Source organism: Somniosus microcephalus, chromosome 6, assembly GCF_052327205.1.
Source record: "Somniosus microcephalus isolate GS21.2 chromosome 6, FLI_Smic_1.0, whole genome shotgun sequence".
NCBI lineage: Eukaryota > Metazoa > Chordata > Chondrichthyes > Squaliformes > Somniosidae > Somniosus > Somniosus microcephalus.
The window spans coordinates 261,821,130-261,843,886 of NC_140992.1; the positions used below are offsets into that span (position 1 = coordinate 261,821,130).

The 22,757-nt window shown below is 45.9% G+C and overlaps 1 protein-coding gene across 1 annotated transcript in view; it reads right to left on the reverse strand.

The window, feature by feature from the left end:
• The window catches only part of LOC147116709 (chromodomain Y-like protein 2), a 248,523-nt gene that overhangs the window by 40,358 nt on the left and 185,408 nt on the right, over nt 1-22,757 (reverse strand). The window contains exon 4 of the mRNA XM_085991827.1: nt 21,295-21,467. Within this exon, the coding sequence (XP_085847953.1) occupies nt 21,295-21,467 (173 nt within the window). The remainder of the gene's footprint in view (nt 1-21,294; nt 21,468-22,757) is intronic.

Consider the following 22,757-nt stretch of genomic DNA (forward strand, 5'->3'; position numbering starts at 1 on the left):
CCAGGCTGCACTCCAGCCTCCTCCCATCCTTCCTCATCTAACTCTATCGGCATAACCCTCTATTTCCTTCTTACTCATGTGCTTATCTCGCTTCCCCTAAATGCATCTATGCGAGTCACCTCAACTGCTCCCTGTGGTAGCGAGTTCCACATTCTCACCACTCTCTGGGTAAAGAAGTTTCTTCTGAATTCCCTATTTGATTTCTTGGTGACTATCTTATATAGACGACCTCTAATTTTGCACTTCCCCTACTCTCTCTGTGTCTACTCTTTTCAAAACCTTTCGTAATTTTTAAAGAGGTCTATTAGGTCACATAATGCAGTGGTTCTCAAACTGGGGTCCGTAGAGACGTTCCACGAGGTCTGTGAAATAATGTGACTGGGACCCGTTGCTGCGATGGCGCGAGTCGGTCGCGGGCTGTTGTCAGTTATTTTGACTTCCTTCGTCCGCTCGAGCGGCGTGGCCGAGAGCTTGCGCAGCGGGGGGAGTTCGATGTCAGGCCCGGGGGTGCCTTGGTGCACTCGCACAGCGAGATGCCGGTAAGCGATCTCCGGGCGGGTGCTGGGCCCCGAGGCAGCACCGGAATCCGACACGTAGCCGGTTATGGCGGGGGCCCCAGGATTGACTGAGCGTCCCGAGAAAGGAGACGGAGAGGCCGCAGAGACACTGGGAACGGATTCACAGGGCCAGGGGGGGTGGGGGGGCTGGGTAGGTGGGCTGGAGCCGCCACGTCAGCCTTGTCCGAGGGCCTGGAATGAGGATTAAGCTGAGTTTCGTTCGCCGGGTACGGCAGCGGGGCCGGTGACCGGACCCGGGCTGAAGCAGCGGTCCCAGTTACTGGCGGTGACCCGGTGGCAGAAATGCCGCACACCAGGCAACGTGTCAGCGATATTCCAACATCGACAGGCCAATAGACAGCACAGGGGGAGGGAAAAACCCTGAATCATTCAGCAGCTGTGTGGTGAGGAGGTGGGCGGGTGGTGTTAGCACCTGAAACGGTGCCAGCGTTCCCAACAGGAGCCACCCAGCCTAATCCCACTCCAGGAAGAGCAGGGAGGGGTCGTACGGTGAAATATTCAACAGGCATGTTGCTGGACCTCTAGAGCTACCTTTCAAGCTGAAGAGAAGTTTTCAAATCACCAATCACATCAGTGTTCACTATATCGGACAGCCCCGGCAAACTTTCATGCAAGTCCCTTGAACAGGACTTTACAGGAAGAAATGTAAATGTGCAAGGAGTTTATAGTATGATAATTTAGATGGGGTGGGGGGGTCCGTGATCACTAATCCATTTGAAAAGAGGCCCTTCAACCAAAAAAGTTTGAGAACCGCTGACATAAAAGCTGGACAAACGGGGAAGTTATCTCAAATCACACACCTCCCCTACATTGTCCATAGTTTTACCGAATCTTATCGTTTTTTTGGTGGCTACTATTTTCTCCCCACTCGCTCGCTCTCTGACAGCAGGAGGCTGTTTAAATATGGAAATTGGTGTCCTACGCCCATTGTAGGACCCTGACTGCAACTTTCATGGGGAAATGGGTGAAGCATGCTCGTCCCACTTTCTCCAGGCGCTGATTGAGGACTACCCGGCAGTCCTTAAAGGACCTCTGGAGGCCGCCCCCCCCTCCTAAAGGCAAGTGTTTTTTCTCTGGGTAGGAAATGCTCCGCTGTGCCCACAAAAATCTACCAGCCCACTGCCAGCTCATTCTGGCCAAACCGCCTCCCCCGCCACCTCCAGCATCCACCCCCCGCCCCCCCTGGCATCCACCCCCCTCCGCCACCCCCAGCATCCCCCCCGCCACCCACAGCATCCACCCCCTCCCTCCCGCCACCCACAGCATCCACCTCCCCCCCGCCGTCTGCGTGTAGTTACCGTCTGATTTTCCTCCTGGCCAGACTCGTGAGCTGCAGCGTAAGGCTCATTTGGCACCTGAGGAAAGTGTTAATGAGTACCTGAACCGGAAAGTGTATCCAAAGTCCCGCGGTGCACGCTCGAGTCCCGGCTTCGACCCACTACCTTTTTTAGCCGGGAGGCGAGAGCACCATCAACTGAGCCAAGGTGATACTTCATTGCAACTTGCCTCATTGCTGGGGAAGGGTGGCGGGGGGAGGGGAGAAAAAAAAACAATCTGCTGAACTTCCTGCTTCAGATCCCACTGGAAAGTTCGTGCGGATGGATGTCAGATGGAGGGCTAGATCAGGCTTGCAATGACACCCTGACGGTCTGCGGATACCCACCGCCTTGACTCATATATGAAAGGTGGCCAGAAACTAGGTGGGATTGTGATTTGTGAGGAGGATGCAAAAAGGCTTCAAGGCGATTTAGACAAGTTGAGTGAATGGGCAAATACATGGCAGATGCAGTATAATGTGGATAAATGTGAAGTTATCTACTGCAGTCGGAAAAACAGAAAGGCAGAGTATTATTTAAATGGTGATAGATTGGGAAATGTTGATGTACAAAGGGACCTGGGTGTCCTTGTACACCAGTCACTGAAAGCAAACATGCAGGTGCAGCAAGCAGTTAGGAAGGCAAATGGTATGTTGGCCTTCATTGCAAGAGGATTTGAGTACATGAGCAAGGATGTCTTACTACAGTTATACAGGGCCTTGGTGAGACCACACCTGGAGTAGTGTGTGCAGTTTTGGTCTCCTTACCTAAGAAAGGTTATACTTGCCATAGAGGGAGTGCAGCGAAGGTTCACCAGACTGGGATGGCAGGACTGTCGTATGAGAGAATAGGTCGACTAGGCCTGTATTCACTAGAGTTTAGAAGAATGAGAGGGGATCTCGTGGAAACGTGTAAAATTCTGACAAGGCTAGACAGAGTGGATGCAGGGAGGATGTTTCCCCTGGCTAGGGGGGGGGGCGGTGTAGAACAAGGGGTCAAAGTCTCAGGATACGGGTAGGGCATTTAGGACTGAGGTGAGGAGAAATTTCTTCACTCAGAGGGTGGTGAACCTGTGTAATTCTCTACCACAGAAGGCTGTGGAGGCCGAGTCACTGAAAATATTTAAGAAGGAGATAGATAGATTTCTAGACACAAATGTTTCTATAAATATATTCAAGAAGGAGTTAGATATATTTCTTAAGGCTAAAGGGATCAAGGGATATGGGGAGAAAGCAGGGACAGGGTACTGAATTTGGATGATCAGCCATGATCTCATTAAATGGCAGAACAGGCTCGAGGGGCCGAATGGCCTACTCCTGCTCCTATCTTCTATGTTTCTATATAAAAGGCATCAAGGGGTATGAGGAGAGAGCAGGAATATTGTATTGAGATAGAGGATCAGCCATGATCTCATTGAATGGCGGAGCAGGCTCGAAGGGCTGAATGGCCTGCTCCTGCTACTATTTTTCTATGTTTCTAAGTACCAATTTTACCTGGAACCCAGCTTCCTTCAGGAGAGGGAAAGTGAGGGGGGTCTGAATGCATTAAAAATACAAATCTGTACATACTGTTCCTTTCCATCAGTTTTGACTTTCTGTACCACTGCTATCACCTGCCACACAGGTTTGTTATCAACCAAAATTTTAAAAAAACAGCCTACACATGGATGTATACCAGGTATGGAAACACACTGGGACACTGCATACACAAATAGCCCATCACTAGCCTTTCAGGAGAGGTTAAGGGATTCAGTCGACATGTCGGGCTGCCAGTTTACGCTGCCAAGCACCACATGCATGCAAATTGGGCCCAAAATTAAGACTTTCATCTCTCCTTCCCCCAACCATATTCTATCTAGGTTGTGTTGCACTGACCCCAGCAGCCATTTGGGTACTGCAGTGTTCAGCCCATTCACAGCAACTAACGAAAGCATGGGTTTCAGGATAAAACCCACTATCCTTTCGTCGCTTTAAAAATGAGGTACATGATATTTGTCCTCGAGCCTCAGAGTTCACCTGTTACCTCTGTGTGTGTGTGTGTGTGTACGTGTGTGTGCCACAACTCATGTCACTGGCAGCAACTTGATAAATCTCTATCCCAGAATGTGTAAGGTTACTGACATAATCTTAAATTACACTCGAATTACCACTCCTTTCAAAAGAATCAACGGAACAATGAGGTCAGCGAACATATGCTTAAAATGAGTTCAAATCTGTCAGATGTCTCAAGTTACTGAGATGGCATTGGAAAATGGATGTGGGAGAGGCAGGCATCCCGAGTTCCATGACAGCAGTGTCAGATCCAACAACAACAACTTGTATTTATATAGCGCCTTTAATGTAGTAAAATATCTCAGGCCACTTCATAGGAACGATTATCAAACAAAATTTGACACCGAGCCACATAAGGAGATATTAGGGCAGCTGACCAAAAGCTTGGTCAAAGAGGTCGGTTTTAAGGAGCGTCTTAAAAAAGGAAAGAGAGGTAGAGAGGCGGAGAGGTTTAGGGAGGGAATTCCAGAGCCTAGGGCCTAGGCAGCTGAAGGCACGGCCGCCAATGGTAGAGCGATTAAAATTGGGGATTAGAGGCCAGAATTAGAGGAGCGCAGATATCTCGGGAGGTTGTGGGGCTGGAGGAGATTACAGAGATAGGGAGGGGCAAGGCCACGGAGGGAGTTGAAAACAGGGATGATTTCACGATTAGATAAATGCAGTAAAATGTCTCGCAAGTCACTTTGTGATTCTCAAGTGCTGAAACCCAGCATGCCACAGGCATGAATCCACCATATCAGTCCCATTTTTCAAACATTATCTAAACAGTTATGATGGCAGTTCATATGTTGAGTTTGGTGTGAATCCGTAACAGATTATCCGGTCATTATCACATTGCTGTGTGTGGGATCTTGCTGCGTGCAGATTGGCTGCTGCGTTTCCTACATTACCACAGTGATGACAATTCAAAAAAAGTACTTCATTGGCTGTAAAAGCGCTTTGGGACGTCCTGAGGCCGTGAAAGGCGCGAAATAAATGCAAGATCTTTCTTTTCTTTGAAAGCAGCTTAAATAATGAAACCTGACCTTTAACCACTTTTGTTGACAGCATGTGGAAAGGGACCCTGGCATCATTTTCACAAAAACGTCTTTGGGAAACCTTTTCCTTGTTTGTAAAGAACCTACACGACAATGTAGATCGGACATGACAATGCTGAAACGCATAATCGTACCATTTGAACCTCGACAAATAAAAATGGCACATGCCTGTTCTCTTTTTTGAGAGGTGGGGTGGAAACCAGAAGAAAAATGTAGTCAGATGTTTTTTCACAACAGGTAGTCACTTAAACTTTGAAAAATAATTGCATTCATTTCATACCTCCAAAAAGTGCTCTTAACATTCAGGAAACGATAAGGGTCAGTTATCACTGAGGCACTGAAACCCAAACTACAGGGGCAGTCATCTTACATTTCATTGCAGTGATCACCCTGAGAAGAGGAACTGCCTCAGTGATGAACAAATGAATGCTGCCAAGATTGCCACGTTTTTGAGATAACGAGATCTGTTCAATGAGCAGCGCCACAACATCAAACTTCCTCATTCAGCAGTGAAAAAGGGGGCGAGTTATTTGCGGTGGAGATGGGGAAATATAATCAACATCTTCAAAGAAACCAAGTAAACCTGTCTATGATATTTGGTCCACAGCTTCAAAAGGGGCAACAGGTTGGAGTCTTAAGCAACCTTATATGATCAAAGTAAGCTAAGGGAACGCAACTGACATACCACTAAATAAAGCTATGAACCAAATTTCTGGTAAAGAGAAAAGACTTGCATTTATATAGCACCTTTCATAAGAACATAAGAACTAAGAGCAGGGGTAGGCCATTTGGCCCCTCGAGCCTGCTCCGCCATTCAATAAGATCATGGCTGATCTTCTACCTCATCTCCACTTTCCTGAACTATCCCCATATCCCTTTGATTCCCTTAATATCCAAAAATCTATCGATCTCTGTCTTGAATATACTCAACGACTGAGCCTCCAAAGCTCTCTGGAGTAGAGAATTCCAAAGATTCAACACCCTCTGAGTGAAGAAATTTCTCCTCATCTCAGTTCTAAATGGCCGACCCCTTATTCTGAGACCGTGACCCCTGGTTCTAGACTCCCCCAGCCCAGGGGAAACATCCTCCCTGCATCTACCCTGTCAAGCCCTGTAAGAATTTTGTATGTTTCAATGAGATCGCCGCTCATTCTTCTAAACTCTAGAGAATATAGGCCGAGTCTACTCAATCTATCCTCATAGGACAATCCCCCCATCCCAGGAACCAGTCTGGTGAACCTTCATTGCACTTCCTCTATGGCAAGTATATCCATCCTTAGGTAAGGAGCCCAAAACTGTACACAATACTCCAGGTGTGGTCTCACCAGAGCTCTGTATAATTGCAGTAAGACGTTTTTACTCTTATACTCAAATCCTCTTGTAATAAAGGCCAACATACCATTTGCTTTCCTAATTGCTTGCTGTACCTGCATGTTAACTTTCAGTGATTCGTGTACAAGGACACCCAGGTCCCTCTGAACACCAACATTTCCCAATCTCTCACCATTTAAAAAATACTCTAGTTTTACTATTTTTCCTACCAAAGTGAATAACTTCACATTTCTCCACATTATATTCCATTTGCCATGTTCTTGCCCACTCACTTAGCCTGTCTATATCCCCTTGAAGCCTCTTTGCATCCTCCTCACAACTTACATTCCCACCTAGCTTTGTATCATCAGCAAACTTGGATATATTACATTTGGTACCCCACTAGTTACAGCCTGCCAACCCGATAATGACCTGCTCTCTGTTTTCTGTCCCTTAACCAATCCTCAATCTATGCTAGTATATTACCCCAGTCCCATGAGCCCTAATTTTGTTTAATAACCTCTTGTGTGGCACCTTATCGAATGCCTTCTGAAAATCCAAATACACCACATCCACTGGTTCCCCCTTATCTATTCTACTAGTTACAACCTCAAAAAACTCTAACATGATTTCACCTTCATAAATTCGTGTTGACTCTGCCCAGGGGATTTATCGGCTTTCAGTTCCATTCATTTCTCCAGTACTATTTTTTTTACTAATACTAATTTCTTTCAGTTCCTCACTCTCACCTCGACCCTTGGTTCTCCACTATTGCCGGGAGATTTTTTGCATCTTCTTCCATGAAGACAGACACAAAATATTTGTTTAATTTCGCTGCCATTTCCTTATGCCCCATTATAATTTCTGCTGTCTCAGCCTGTAAGGGACCCACATTTACTTTCACTAATCTTTTCCTTTTTACATACCTATAGAAACTTTTACAGTCTGTTTTTATGTCTCTTGCTAGTTTACTCTCATATTTATTTTCCCTTTCTTTATCAATTTCTTGGTCTTCATTTGCTGAATTCCAAAATCCTCCCAATCCTCAGGCTTACTACTCTTTTTGCAACATTATAAGCCTCTTCCTTTAATCTAATACTATCTTTAAATTCTCTTGTTAGCCACGGTTGGATCATTTTCCCCTTAAGGGAATGTATATTTGTTGCAAATTATGAATTATTTCTTTAAATGTTTGCCATTGCTTTTCTACTGTCAAGCATCCGGGAAGGCGCCGAACACCTTGAGTCTCTTCGTCGGGAGCAAGCGGAAGCCAGGCGCAAGCAGCGCAAGGAGAGCACGTCAACCCAAGCACCCCACCCACCCGCCCCTTCAACCACCGTCTGCCCCACCTGTGACAGAGACTGTAGGTCCCGCATTTGACTCAATAGTCACCTGAGAACTCATTTTTAATGTGGAAGCAAGTCATCCTCGGTTCCAAGGGACTGCCTAAGAAGAAGAAGACTGTCATGTCTTTTAATCTAATTTCCCAACCTACCTTAGCCAACCCACCTCTCATACACACATAGTTTACAGGAAACTTTGGTTTATCCGGAGGTTAACTGTCCGGAATGCTCGAGCCACCGGCAAAAATCAGGAGCCGTTTCGTTAGGTTTTTTTTCTTTTCGTTGCTTTTTTTTCACCAGTCAGGCTCTGCAAGGTCTCGCTGAAGCTGTTGCTAAGCTACAGAGACGCTTGCAAGGTACGGCCGACTGTTTAGAAGCTGTTGCCAAGCAACAGGGTTTGTTGCCAGATACGGAGCTCAAAATCTCCGTATGTTTCAACATTAGCGCTGGTTTGTCCGGCAGTTTTGATGGGACGGCAACAGCTCGGTCCCGTCGGTGCCGGATAGCACAAAGTTTCCTGTACTTTGTTCAGGTTTAGGTCCCTAGTTTCAGACTTAACTAAATCACTCTCAAACTCAATGTAAAATTCTATTATATTATGATCACTGCTCCCCAGATGCTCCTTTACTACAAGGTTATTAATTAACCCTGTTTCATTGCACAGTACTAGATCTAAAATAGCCAATTCCCTCGTAGGTTCCTTGACATACTGATGTAGAAAACTATCTTGAATGCAGTCCATGAACTCTTCCTCTGCACTATTTCTGCAAATTTGGTTTGCCCAGTCTGTATGAAAGTTAAAGTCCCCCATGATTACTGTATTACCCTTGTTACATGCCCCTCTAATTTCCTGATTTATACTCTGCCTGACACTACAACCACTGTTAGGGGGCCTATAAACTACTCCCACTAGTGTTTTCAGTCCCTTGCTGTTTCTTAGCTCCACCCAAACTGATTCGATATTTTGCTTTTCCGAGCCAAGATCCTTTCTCTCTACTGTCTTTATTCCCTCCTTTATTATCAGGGCTAGCCCTCCTCCTTTTCCATTCTGCCTGTCTCTTCTAAAAGTCAAATATCCTGGAATATTTAGGTCCCAACCTTGGTCACTCTGCAACCCCGTCTCTGTAATGGCTATTAACTCGAACCCATTTATTTCTATCCGTGCTATTAATTCTTCTATTTTGCTGCGAATGCTTCGTGAATTCAGATATAGCACCTATAGCTTTAAATTTTTTCTATTTTCCCCTGATGTCACTTTAGTCACTAATGCCCTATTACCTTTATTAATCTTTCTGTCCCTTCCTGACCCTCTCTGCTTATCTTTCACGACCACCGGACGTCCCAAAGCACTTTACAGCCAATTAAGTACTTTTTGAAGTGTAGTCACTGTTGCAATGCAGGAAACACACTGAAGTACATACCTTTCAGCTAACAATAACTTTGAAATAAGAACAGGAGTAGGTCATCAAGCCTGCTCTTTCATTTTGTTATCATGGCAGCTCGCTCTTGAATCTCAATTTCTTGGGTTTTCCGCATTTATCTTCATTTCATACATTTTGATAACTTTATTTCTCACTCAAACCCTGCCATCTCTCCACGGGCGACTTTCCCTCCTGAGCAGGTCTGCAGCTGAATATTTCACCCAACCCACTTGGCAGTGCAGAGTCTCCTCAGTTCTGCACTGAAATGACAAGCCTAGCCGTGCTTAAGGCCGAGTGTGGGGCTTGAACCCACAACCTTCTGACCCTGAGGTGAGCAGCCTACCAGCTTGCTTCCCTGCTGTCACATCTGCAGTGTGTGTCTGTGAGTGTGGGGTGGGGAGGGGGAGGGAAATGTGATGGCAAGTGTGCTGAACAGGAAATTAAACACTTCAACACTATCCTACCTGTACCCCAATGTAAGCGAGGAAAATCTGGAGCTGGCTGACTACTTCTTCAAGGCCTTATTTGCTGCTGCTTCTTAATCGTGTCTTTCTACTCTTATCTCTTCCAAGAACAGGCTCTTTCTAAACAGTTACCAGGTTGGAATTACAAGCAACATTTCAGAATGCCTTTGGTCAGCTAATTTCTATTTATGTTAGTCTAAAAGGGTTAATATAGCCAAGTATCCCATGGTGCTTTGCGTCTGTTTTCCAGCTAACAAGACTAAATGGTACCTTTCAGATAGTTTTATACCGGTCGAATATTGAGGACCCCTTTATATCCCTTAAACCAAATTTTATCCTAACACCCAACACCACCTCAAACCAACTTTAATCGCATCCCTTTTAAGTAATTAACAACAAGGGTCCCGTCTTATGCTTTTGAGCTTTATTCTTTCTGGTTATATTGCACCTTGAGGTGAGCGTTACACATTGACTTCTTTAACCGTTTTATTTGCCTTCCGATATTAAATGGTGGGCTCGGTTATGCATCTTCCTGCTTTTGAAAAGGAAAGACCAGTGTATGAAACTTTGGGGGTGAAATTGTTCTTGGTGGTATCACAGAACAGGTGAAAGCGAATTAGCAGCTGCTTCACACTCTGCCTGGTACTCCTTTCCGTTGGCTTCAATGGAAAATGATATCAGATATCGGACGGACTGTGAAACGAGCTGATGACTCGCTTTTGCCCATTTTGTGCGACCAGCCCAAGACCAATTTCACCAATGCCTCTGCTGGGCGAATCAAGAACAAGGCGACATAGTGGGGGAAGAGAAAAACTAGATGCCATCAATATAAGCTAGTCACCAAGAAATCAAATAGGGAATTCAGAAGAAACTTCTTTACCCAGAGAGTGGTTAGAATGTGGAACTCACTAACACAGGGAGTGGTTAGATTGTGGAACTCGCTAACACAGGGAGTGGTTAGAATGTGGAACTCGCTAACACAGGGAGTGGTGAGAATGTGGAACTCGCTAACACAGGGAGTGGTGAGAATGTGGAACTCGCTAACACAGGGAGTGGTGAGAATGTGGAACTCGCTAACAGGGAGTGGTGAGAATGTGGAACTCGCTAACACAGGGAGTGGTTAGAATGTGGAACTCGCTAACACAGGGAGTGGTTAGAATGTGGAACTCGCTAACACAGGGAGTGGTTAGAATGTGGAACTCGCTAACACAGGGAGTGGTTAGAATGTGGAACTCGCTAACACAGAGAGTGGTTAGAATGTGGAACTCGCTAACACAGGGAGTGGTTAGAATGTGGAACTCGCTAACACAGGGAGTGGTGAGAATGTGGAACTCGCTAACACAGGGAGTGGTGAGAATGTGGAACTCGCCAACACAGCGACTGGTTAGAATGTGGAACTCGCTAACACAGGGAGTGGTGAGAATGTGGAACTCGCTAACACAGGGAGTGGTGAGAATGTGGAACTCGCTAACACAGGGAGTGGTGAGAATGTGGAACTCGCTAACACAGGGAGTGGTGAGAATGTGGAACTCGCTAACACAGGGAGTGGTTAGAATGTGGAACTCGCTAACACAGGGAGTGGTTAGAATGTGGAACTCGCTAACACAGGGAGTGGTTAGAATGTGGAACTCACTAACACAGGGAGTGGTGAGAATGTGGAACTCGCTAACACAGGGAGTGGTGAGAATGTGGAACTCGCTAACACAGGGAGTGGTGAGAATGTGGAACTCGCTAACACAGGGAGTGGTTAGAATGTGGAACTCGCTAACACAGGGAGTGGTGAGAATGTGGAACTCGCAAACACGGAGTGGTGAGAATGTGGAACTCGCTGACACAGCGAGTGGTTAGAATGTGGAACTCGCTAACACAGAGAGTGGTTAGAATGTGGAACTCGCTAACACAGGGAGTGGTGAGAATGTGGAACTCGCTAACACAGGGAGTGGTGAGAATGTGGAACTCGCTAACACAAGGAGTGGTTAGAATGTGGAACTCGCTAACACAGGGAGTGGTGAGAATGTGGAACTCGCTAACACAGGGAGTGGTTAGAATGTGGAACTCGCTAACACAGGGAGTGGTGAGAATGTGGAACTCGCTAACACAGGGAGTGGTGAGAATGTGGAACTCGCTAACACAGCGAGTGGTTAGAATGTGGAACTCGCTAACACAGAGAGTGGTTAGAATGTGGAACTCGCTACCACAGGGAGTGGTTAGAATGTGGAACTCGCTAACACAGGGAGTGGTGAGAATGTGGAACTCGCTAACACAGGGAGTGGTTAGAATGTGGAACTCACTAACACGGAGTGGTTAGAATGTGGAACTCGCTAACACAGGGAGTGGTGAGAATGTGGAACTCGCTAACACAGCGAGTGGTTAGAATGTGGAACTCACTACCACAGGGAGTGGTTAGAATGTGGAACTCGCTAACACAGGGAGTGGTTAGAATGTGGAACTCGCTAACACAGGGAGTGGTTAGAATGTGGAACTCGCTAACACAGGGAGTGGTTAGAATGTGGAACTCGCTAACACGGAGTGGTTGAGGTGAATAGCACAGATGCATTTACGGGGAAGCTCGATAAGCATCTGAGTGAGAAGGGAACAGAGGGTTATGCTGCAAGAGTTAGATAAGGAAGGATGGGAGGAGGCTGGTTGGGCCGGTTTCTGGGCTGTAATTCTATGTAATCTTAAAATTCGGGCTGGGCAATTCAGGAGCGAAATCAGGAAGCACTTTTCACACAAAGGGTGGTAATCTGGAGGGTATCAAGAGCTACAGAGCACAGCTGGGTAAATGGAGTTGAGCTGCAGACCAGCCATGATCGAATTGAATTGCAGGCTCAAGGGGCTGAGTGGCCTGCTCCTGCTCCCTTTATTTTATTGAAAAGAGGTTATCTTTCAGGATCTTTCTATCCTGAAAAAATTTCGTAATCAAAAGAAGTTTGCTTGCAAACTTTGATCCTATTTGACTACAAGGAATAACCTCCCGGGTGATGAAAGCCAAGCTCATCTCCGAGGTGTCACCCATTGGGTTTCAAAGTCTAAGATTTACTGTCGATGCCAAGATGCAGACTGTTTAGTTCCTTTTAAAAATAATTTATTTACTTCAGTTAGAGCTCAAACTGGGAGTCCGCGGAGACTTTCCAGGGGGTCCGCGGCCAGAGGTAATTTCCAGCCTGCTCCTCTTTATAAAACCGACACTGATTCAGTTCTTGCGAATTATTCTCAACGGCCGGGCCCATCTCCTCACAGAGGCCCGCAGCTCTCGCTCACGTTGCAGCCAGCGCTCACCGCCGGTCGAGCCGCTTCCTCTCCCTGGCGCTGCGACCCTGCGCCATCCTCCCGACACGTGATCAGAGCGCCTGCGGGGGCCCTTCAAACGCGTACCTGAACGTGTTCACGCAAGCACATACAATCCCGCAGTGCAGCTGTTACAGAACATGCCAGTGGGACAGTGTGGCGGTGAGTCGCGCTTCCAGCAGCATCCCAGCATGTGCACGGGTGCTCGTGCCCTCACTCACCTTGGCCAGCCTGCTGACGGCTTTAGAAATTGTCCAGCACTAAGTGGCTAATAGTGGCCATCTGATGCTGCGGAGTGGCCAGAATTGGTGTGAGAGGCAGGCACACCCATCTCACTGAGATCCGTAAATAAATAGCTGTTTTCTTGAAAGCATTATTAAAACACTCTTTCCATGCAGCACCTTCATATTATGAGTATTATACAGTATTATAATTTAGATGGGGGATCGTGATTACTAATCCATTTGAAAAGGGGTCCTTCAACCTAGAGAGTTTGAGAACCACTGAGTTAGAGAGCAACCTATTCTCATCCTAAATGTGATTATTCTAGGTGACCACTTAAGCAACTTGTGTGTTTCTAAGGTCTTTTCAAGTCTACTTATCCTGGACTATTTTCGCTCCTCAATCACTCAGATGGACAAGTGCCAAATCTTCAAACTTTCAAGTGCCTACCTTTGCCTTGAATTCGAAGAAACGTTTTGGGAATGTGCCCAGGAAAACAAAATGACAAACCTTGTTTGGTAACTGCTTTTAGGTACGGGACTATCTTATGCCTTCTGACCCCACCTCAGTCTTTGAAAGGGGTAGAGCAGCACCTTAAGCCCTCGTTTAAAGTTTAAAATATGAAATGCATTTATTAAACAATGAACGAGCGAATAACCCAACAGTGATATAACATAGTTATAGATTTACAGTTGAAAGTCTCTAATCTAACACGTTAACAATAAAATTATAAAAAGATCATGGCCCAGAAATTCGGGTCTCCACGGGTGAGTACGCACGGGGTACTCACCCGTAAGCCCGATGGAAGTGCCGGTTTCCTGCATGCACTGCGCATGCGCGGGAAACCGGCACTTCCGTTCCCCTGAAAGCAGGGGTTCAGAGGTCGAACGCGTGCGCAGGGGAGGCTGAGCGTGCGCATCGAACTTAGTTTTTTTTTTTTTTTTTTTACAGGTTTTCACGCGAGGGTAAGTCTCCAGGATTTAGAAATGTAAAACGGTGTAAGGCCTGCTTTTTACAAGGTAAGTGGTGAATTAATTAAAATTAAAACATTTTTTCCACAGGTTTATTATTTTTAAATACTTTAAAGCAAGGTAAGTTTATTTTTAGCCCTGTTAGAATATAAAATTATTTTTTTCAAAAATTTAAATTATTGTTTAAAATAGTTATTTCATGTAATTTATAGTTCATTTAAAAAAAAATGTATTTGAAGGTTTAGTGCTGTTTTGGGGCCGTAGTATTTATAAGTCTTGACAGCACTTCCTGTCAAGACTTATGAATGGGCATTTCCCTGCTCCGATTGGCTGCCCATGGCCCACGTGATCCCAGGGGATGCATCGAACTAATTGCGCCCCTGGGATACGCAAGCACTGCGCGCTGGCAGTTGGACCAGGCCCCGGATCAGAATTCCACGGGGCCCTACAGCTCAACGGCCGGCGCGCAAGGTAAGTGCAGGTCGGGGGCTTGCACCCGTGGGAAGCCCCCGACCCGAATTTCTGGGCCATTAACTCTAACTCCAATAAATGACTTCTAGATACGCACACAGTGTTTCGTATTTAGCCAAGGAATTCCAAATTATCACAGGTTTCTTCTTAGAATTTTTCAACTGTCTCTTCTCATGAGAATCTCCAATCGTCAAATGATTTCTATTAAACGAACCTTCCAATTTCCCAAATTCAGACAAAAAAGCGTCTCTTCTAAATCGTGGAAAAGTGTTAGCAGGACATCCTGCATCTTGAATCACCTTCCTCTTAGATTCAAAAATCAACAAGCAATCAATCAATCAAATACAAACTGAACCAATACTTCAACCTATATATATTGTAGAGAACCAGAGGTGAGATGAGGAAATTTTTTTCCACGCGGCGGGTTGTTGCGATCGGGAATGCGCTGCCTGAAAGGACGGTAGAAAGCAGTAACTTTCAAAAGGGAAGAATGAGAGGGGATCTCATTGAAACTTATAAAATTCTAACAGGACTAGACAGACTAGATGCAGGAAGGATGTTCCCGATGGCGGGGGAGTCCAGAACCAGGGGTCACAGTCTAAGGATAAGGGGTACGCCATTTAGGACTGAGATGAGGAGGAATTTCTTCACCCAGAGAGTGGTGAACCTGTGGAATTCTCTACCACAGAAGGCAGTTGAGGCCAATTCATTAAATATATTCAAGAAGGAGTTAGATATATTTCTTAAGGCTAAAGGGATCAAGGGATATGGGGAGAAAGCAGGGACATGGTACTGAATTTGGATGATCAGCCATGATTTCATTAAATGGCGGCGCGGGCTCGAGGGGCCGAATGGCCTACTCCTGCTCCTATCTTCTATGTTTCTATGTGAATTGGATAGATACTTGAAGGGGGGAAAAGCTGCAGGGCTATGGGGAAAGAGCAGGGGGGGAGTGGGACTAATTGGATCGCTCTTTCAAAGAGACGGCATAGGTACGATGGGCCGATTGGCCTCCTTTCTGTGCTGTGTCATTCTCTGATATATTTGAAAAACCAGGAGGCAGCTAGCTGTTAATTGTGTGTGTGCAATAGGTGAGTTTTAAAGAGATATCTGCCAGGATCACGCAAGATGAAAACCTATCATTGGATCACTACTGCCGACCAACGTTCCTCCTACGGCGCGCGGCCTGCGCGTCGGTCGGGGAGGATCCGCGCAGGCCGCTCACCAGCTGTTGCTGCTGGAAAAGATACCGCGCGGCAAATTTAAAGGGATCGCGCGCAAAAAAAATTAGAGGGAACGTTGCTGTGGACCATATCAAAATGCACTGTAAATCAGACAGTGTTCATCTCAGTAGAAAGAGAGAACTACTGGGAGTTCTGAATTTGTAGTTACATTGGAAATATTTGCCCTCATCACAGAGGGGGACACTTTTCTAAATCCAATGTCAGTGGTAGTCACGGCATGTATGGGCCAGCTACAGAATTAAGCAATTCACCATAAAGTCAACAGAAAGAAAGAGTTGCATTTATAAAGCATCATATCAGATTTCCCGGGAATATCTTACAACACTTCATATGTGAATTGCTTTGACATGCAGTGAATATTGTTATTTAGGCAAACTCAGCAGCCAGTCTCCTCACAGCACGATCTCACAAACAGCTGTGGGGTGAATGACACGGAAAGCCAAAAAAGCAGAAGAGACTTGCATCCCAGTCAGGTTGGGCTGGACTTGAATGTAGTGTTGACAAGAGCAATGAGCCAACAAATAGGTGTCAGCCATGGCTCAGTGGGCAGCACTCTCGACTCTGAGTCAGAACGGTTGTGGTTTCAAGTCCGTACTCCAGAGACTTGAGCACAAAAATCTAGGCTGACACTCCCAGTGCAACAGCGAGGGAGTGCTGCACTGTCGGAGGTGCCGTCTTCCGGAGGAGACGTTAAACTAAGTGCTTCCACTGCTTAAACAAAGTGCCCGTCTGCTCTCTCAGGTGGACGTAAAAGATCCCATGGTACTATTCTGAAGAATAGCAGTGGCGTTCTGGCCAATACTTATCCCTCAATCAACATCACAAAAAAAAACAGATTATCTGGTCATTATCACATTGCTGTTTGTGGGAGCTTGCTGTGTGCGATTGACTGCCGCGTTTCCTACATTACAACGGTGTCTACATTTCAAAATGACTTAATTGGCTGTAAAGCGCTTTGGGACGTCCTGAGGTCGTGAATGGCGCGATAGAAATGCAAGTCTTTTCTTTTTGGGTATTATCCCATTTTAGAAAGTAGACTGAAAAGCCAACACCCGTGTAGGCCCAAACTCTGGACCCATACACGCCCCACAACCAACGTTCCCTTTAAGCTGCGTGGCCGCGCAGCGCTCTCGAGGTCCCGCGCAGCCGACGTATGCGTGGAATTCTGAATGGTCCGCGCGGCCCGTTCAAAAGAGCCGCACGGGCCAAACAAAAATTAACAGGAACATTGCCCACCGCAGCAGGTTTCAGTACTCAAGACTGATGGCTTTATCCATATTCCCCATGGAAGGGCTCTTCCGAGAGAACCCACAGGTCATTCTTTCAACACAATGAAACTCAGGCCGGTATTAATAAACCTGAACGCTATGAAATATTCTGCCTAATGGATGTGTTCCATGGGGATATTCCTGCCTTAAAGCCAGTCAAGTGCTTCCACATAAAAGTGATGGGATAAAAATTAATTGGGTCTAATGCTCAAAAAAAAAATACCAGCTGTGGCCAGAGATCACCACAATCTGTTCAGAGGGCGAGTAGGCTGCAGCATGTAAAAGCAACTAGATGCAATCAATTGATGAGTGAACTCTGTGGCCATGTAAATAATCTGATTTATTGGAAAAAGTAAATTTGCTTATTTTAAAGTACAGGAAACTCTTGATTTACCGGCACCTAAATAACCGGAAATCTCTGTTAACCGGCAAAATTCAGAAGTAGGTTCAGGTAAGTTTTACTTCATATTAGTGGCCGTTCCTGGATCTGTGGCTGTGTAATTGGGGTTCCTGCACCTGTTGCTAAGCAACAGGGAAGCCTGGATTTGTTGCTGTGTACGGAGCTCTCGTACCTTTTAACTATACCTCTCTGTAATCCGGACGTTTTGATAAACCGGCACCACGCCGGTCCCGGATAAAAAAGAGTTTCCTGTATCTTTTAAAAGTCACTTGGACATCTTTAGGTTTTTTTTTTAAAGTCAGGAGCTCATTTTTTTATGAATAACACTGGTTGCAAATACTAGGCGCGTATTCCCTTGAAAATAGAAGGTTAAGGGGTGATCTAATCGAGGTGTTTAAGATGATTGAAGGATTTGATAGGGTGGATAGAGAGGAACTATTTCCTCTGGTTGGGGGGGGGGGGGCGGAGTCCAGGGCAAGGGGGCAAAACCTTAAAACTAGAGCCAGGCCGTTCAGGGGTGATGTCAGGAAGCACTTCTTCACACAAAGGGTAGTGGAAATCTGGAACTCTCTCTCCCCACCCCCCCCCGCAAAAAGCTGCTGAGGCTGGGGGTCAATTAAAAATTTCAAAATAGAGATTGACAGAGTTACCTTATGCAAGGGTATTACGGGTTACAGAACCAAGGTGGTGTAGATGGAGTTAAGATGCAGATCAGCCATGATCTAACTGAACACGCTCGAGGAGCTGAATGGCCTACTCCTGTGCCTCCGTTCCTAACTGTGGGGAGATCACGCAACTTTTAAAGCTGTTTTCAGGTTTAATGCAGGGAAGGTGTCTAACCCCAGCTGCTGATGTTGAACTTCACCTTGTACAGATGTCCAATTAATTGTCTTTGAGAACATTTTGTTCTCCTGAGCTCGCATATTCCTGGATGTCTTCCGAGGGGTCAGATTCTGTATCTGAACTTAAGGCAATTACACACGATATGCGTGCATGAAGGTTGTTATTTGGCCTTATCCCAGCTCATCCATCCAGAAGGCATCTAGAGTCCCTCCTCCTTTGCAGCATTCAGCTGTTTCTTAAATGACTACAGGTTTTTGTTTATTCCTCTGCGACCACACCTAGCAGTCCATTCCATGTGTCGATTATTCTGTATGGAGAACTCCCTGGCATCAGTCCTTGATTTTCCTTCCGTTTGTTTGAATTTGTGCTTCAAATCCCTCCGTGGACTCGCCCCTCCCTTTCCTTGCCACCTTCTCCAGCCGGCAGAGATCTCTGCGCTCCTCCAATTCTGGCCTCTTGCGCATCCCCGATCTTTCGATAAGGTCCCGCATAAGAGATTGGCGTGCAAAGTTAAAGCACATGGGATTGGGGGTAAGGTACTGAGTTGGATAGAGAACTGGTTGGCAGACAGGAAGCAAAGAGTTGGAATAAACGGGTCTTTTTCCGAGTGGCAGGCCGTGACTAGTGGGGCACCACAGGGATCGGTGCTAGGACCCCAGTTATTCACAATATATATTAATGATCGAGACGAGGGAACTAGATGTAATATCTCCAAGTTTGCAGATGACACAAAGCTGGGTGGGCGTGTGTGCTGTGAGGATGATGCAGAGAAACTCCAGTATGATTTGGACAGGTTGGGTGATTGGGCAGATGCATGGCAGATGCAGTATAATGTGGATAAGTGCGAGGTTATCCACTTTGGTGGCAAAAACAGGAAGACAGATTATTATCTGAACGGCAATAGATTGGGCAAAGGGGAAGTGCAATGAGACCTGGGTGTCCTTGTGCACCAGTCGCTGAAGGTAAACATGCAGGTGCAGCAGGCGGTTAAGAAAGCAAATGGTATGTTGGCCTTCATAGCGAGAGGATTAGAGTACAGGAACAAGGATGTCTTGCTGCAGTTGTACAGGGCCTTGGTGAGACCACACCTTGAGTATTGTGTGCAGTTTTGGTCGCCTTAACTGAGGAAGGATGTTCTTGCCATGGAGGGAGTGCAGCGAAGATTCACCAGACTGATACCTGGGAAGGCAGGAATGACGTATGAAGAGAGATTGGGTCGATTAGGCTTTCGCTAGAGTTTAGAAGAATGAGAGGGGATCTCATTGAAACTTATAAAATTCTAACAGGACTAGACAGACTAGATGCAGGAAGGATGTTCCCGATGGCGGGGGAGTCCAGAACCAGGGGTCACAGTCTAAGGATAAGGGGTAAGCCATTTAGGACTGAGATGAGGAGGAATTTCTTCACCCAGAGAGTGGTGAACCTGTGGAATTCTCTACCACACAAGGCAGTTGAGGCCAATTCATTAAATATATTCAAGAAGGAGTTAGATATATTTCTTAAGGCTAAAGGGATCAAGGGATATGGGGAGAAAGCAGGGACAGGGTACTGAATTTGGATGATCAGCCATGATCTCATTAAATGGTGGTGCAGGCTCGAGGGGCCGAATGGCCTACTCCTGCTCCTATCTTCTCTGTTTCTATGTTTAATCACTCCACCATTGGCGGCCGTCTCTTCAGCTGCCTAAGCTCTGGAATTCCCTCCCTAAACCTCTCCACCTCTCTCTCCTCCTTTATGACTCTCCTTAAACCCTACCTCTTTGACCAAGCTTTTGGTCACCTGTCCTAATATCTCCTTATGTGGCTCGGTGTCAAATTTTGTTTGTAATAATGCTGGTTATTTCTATACTTCACAAACGCACTCTCTCAGTTGCCGACTTGAACAACTCAGGTTTCTCCAGTCTTTCGTTACAATTCAGTCCTCTGATGCTCCTCCCTCCACGGCCTCCAGGCTGTGAATGTGTCCCTTTGTGAGCAAAACTGGACACAGAACTGAAGATGTGGTCTGACCAGAGTACTGTAAGGTTTTGGCACATCTTCCTCCAACTTGTACTGTGCTTGGCTTCATTGCTCAGCATTCTATTTATATTTATTCCTGCCCCACCGTGATTGGACATGTTAAGTGCCAAATCTGCCGATACTCTTCGACTGTTGCCTCTGAGCTTTAAATGATCCTGTGGCTTGTAGGTTTGAGCCTTGTAAGGGTAATTAAATGACGGTCCAATGATAGCCCTATTGTCCTGTGCCAATGCACTAGTGCCCACCTTGTCTACTGGATGGTCCTGCACGCGACCAATTGTTGCTGGTCTTCAAAGCCAACTGGTAAATAGCGTTCAGTGGGTCGGCTCTCTGCCGCAGCTTCAGCTGAGCTAGTCTTCCTTAGTGCCTGCCTACTCACTGGCCGCTGTAGAATATTAGCAAAACAACTTGGGGGGCATAATTTCAGAATAAGGGGGAAACCCTTTTAAATCGGAAATGAGGAGGAATTCAGAGGGTCTTTGGAATTCTCTTCCCCAGAGAGCTGTGGAGGCTGGGTTGTTGAATATATTTGGCGGAGATAGGCAATTTTTGAACGATAAGGGAGTCAAGGGTTATGGGGAGCGGGCGGGGAAGTGGAGTTGAGGCCAAGGTCAGATCAGCTCTGATCTTATTGAATGGTGGAGCAGGCTCGAGGGGCCGAATGGCCGACTCCTGCTCCTATGTCTTATGTTCTTATGTAACCAGGACTCCCCTTTCAGGTAAACAAGGCGTAGCTTATCAGTGTGATGAAGCAGAGGCGTAGATTTATACGTTTGAACATTTAACACAAGCAAGCAAAGATATAGCAATCAGAGAGGGAAAAAAAAAACAATGCAAATGCTGGAATCTGAAATAAAACAGAAAATGCTGGAAAAGTACAGCAGGTCTGTCGGTATCTCGCATGAGATTGGGCTTCGGCTGACGTTGCTGTGTTTTATTTGTATAATGCTGCACATTGCCTGCTGTATCTCTCCAGCCATTTCTACAAGACGGAAGTTGCATGCAATTCAAATACAGCCTTTTCACCAGTCACAAAGAAAAGTACCTTATTGCTTCTGCAATCCGCGCGCTCTCTTTCCTCCGGTCACTGGACAACCTGCCAATTAGGTAGGAATAGTCTAGGCCACTGCAGAACACGCTCCCTACTGCGCTAAGCAGCAGAAGCTTGCTGTCATCGGCTGACGCATTACCAAGTGCTCTCCGCACCTCCTTCATAATCTGCAAAGACAACAGTAACATTCAACTAATCGTCATCACTAACAGATGGGGAATGGGAACAAACCTTTATAAAGCTTTTGTTTTTTGGCCTCAATTGATTTTAACACACCTGTAAAAGTCCAAATTACAGACATGGGCGGGGGGGGTGGAGGGGGGTCGACATTCCTCAAGTCACTAACTTAACAATACAAAAAATGATGGCGCGGGTATAAATCGGGGAAGCGCGTTTTATACCTGTCATGAATCAGTCATTCATGAAAGAAAGACTTATGAAATAATACTGAGCGGCCTGCGGGTGGCGCTGTCCAGGGAGAGTATAAATACTCGGGCACGGGCCCAGCTTGCTCAGGACATTCTTTAACAGGAACTAGTGAAGGACACAACTAGACTTCCATGTTGTAAAACAGTTGATTAAAGCTTTGTTTAATGCTTAGACCGAGTGCCTAGTAGTTTTCTTACGTCAATACCCACACCAACTTTCTCAGTAAAACAAGTGGAGAAAAAGGTCACCCGACAACAGTAATGGAGCGAGGACCATTATGTGCTTTATTTCTAAGCTGTATTCCATGTTTACATGTATTTGCTAAAGACAATACTGGTGGGAGTTTTATCAGCTTCGTCGTCGCGCTGTAGTTACACTGTTGGTATATTTTTGCTCAGGATAACTTGAGAGAATGAGCAAACAATTCGAGTAGCAATTAAGAGTTTTCAAAGATTAGTAAGTGAGTGATCCTGGCCAATCGTTAGTTACGGCGCAGGGCTGAAACACAAGTTAAAAATGAGTGAGTTTAGCCAAACCTTTTATTTTTTCACCCACGCGTGTTAATGGGGTTTCCGTGGCACTTCCATCAAAGTTACGGGGGTGGAGTAAAGTAACTTCGAGGAAATTCACTCCCCAAGGATTTGCAGAATAAGGACGGCCATTGAGGTGGAAGGTATGAGTGGGCTCAAGAGACAATTAGATTGCTATCATTTCCAGAGAAGCGGCAGCTCCATAAAGGAGATGGTTGGGACTTCCCCATGCAGAGCTATCAGAATGTGCAGTGCTCGGTCACAAGAGGTGATCAATGCTAAAATGCCTTACAAGATTCAAAAAGGTACTGGATTAATTATTTAAAGTAGAATGTAAAAACGCTACTGGGAGAAAGCAGGAAAATGAGGCTCGGTAGAAATCGGCTCTTCCATTGCTAAAATGCTCTACGGGTTTCTGGGACCAGAATGGATTGAATGATAATAATGGGAGAGGGGCTTGTTGGAGTTGATCCATGGCTGTGTCCCATTTCAAAAAGA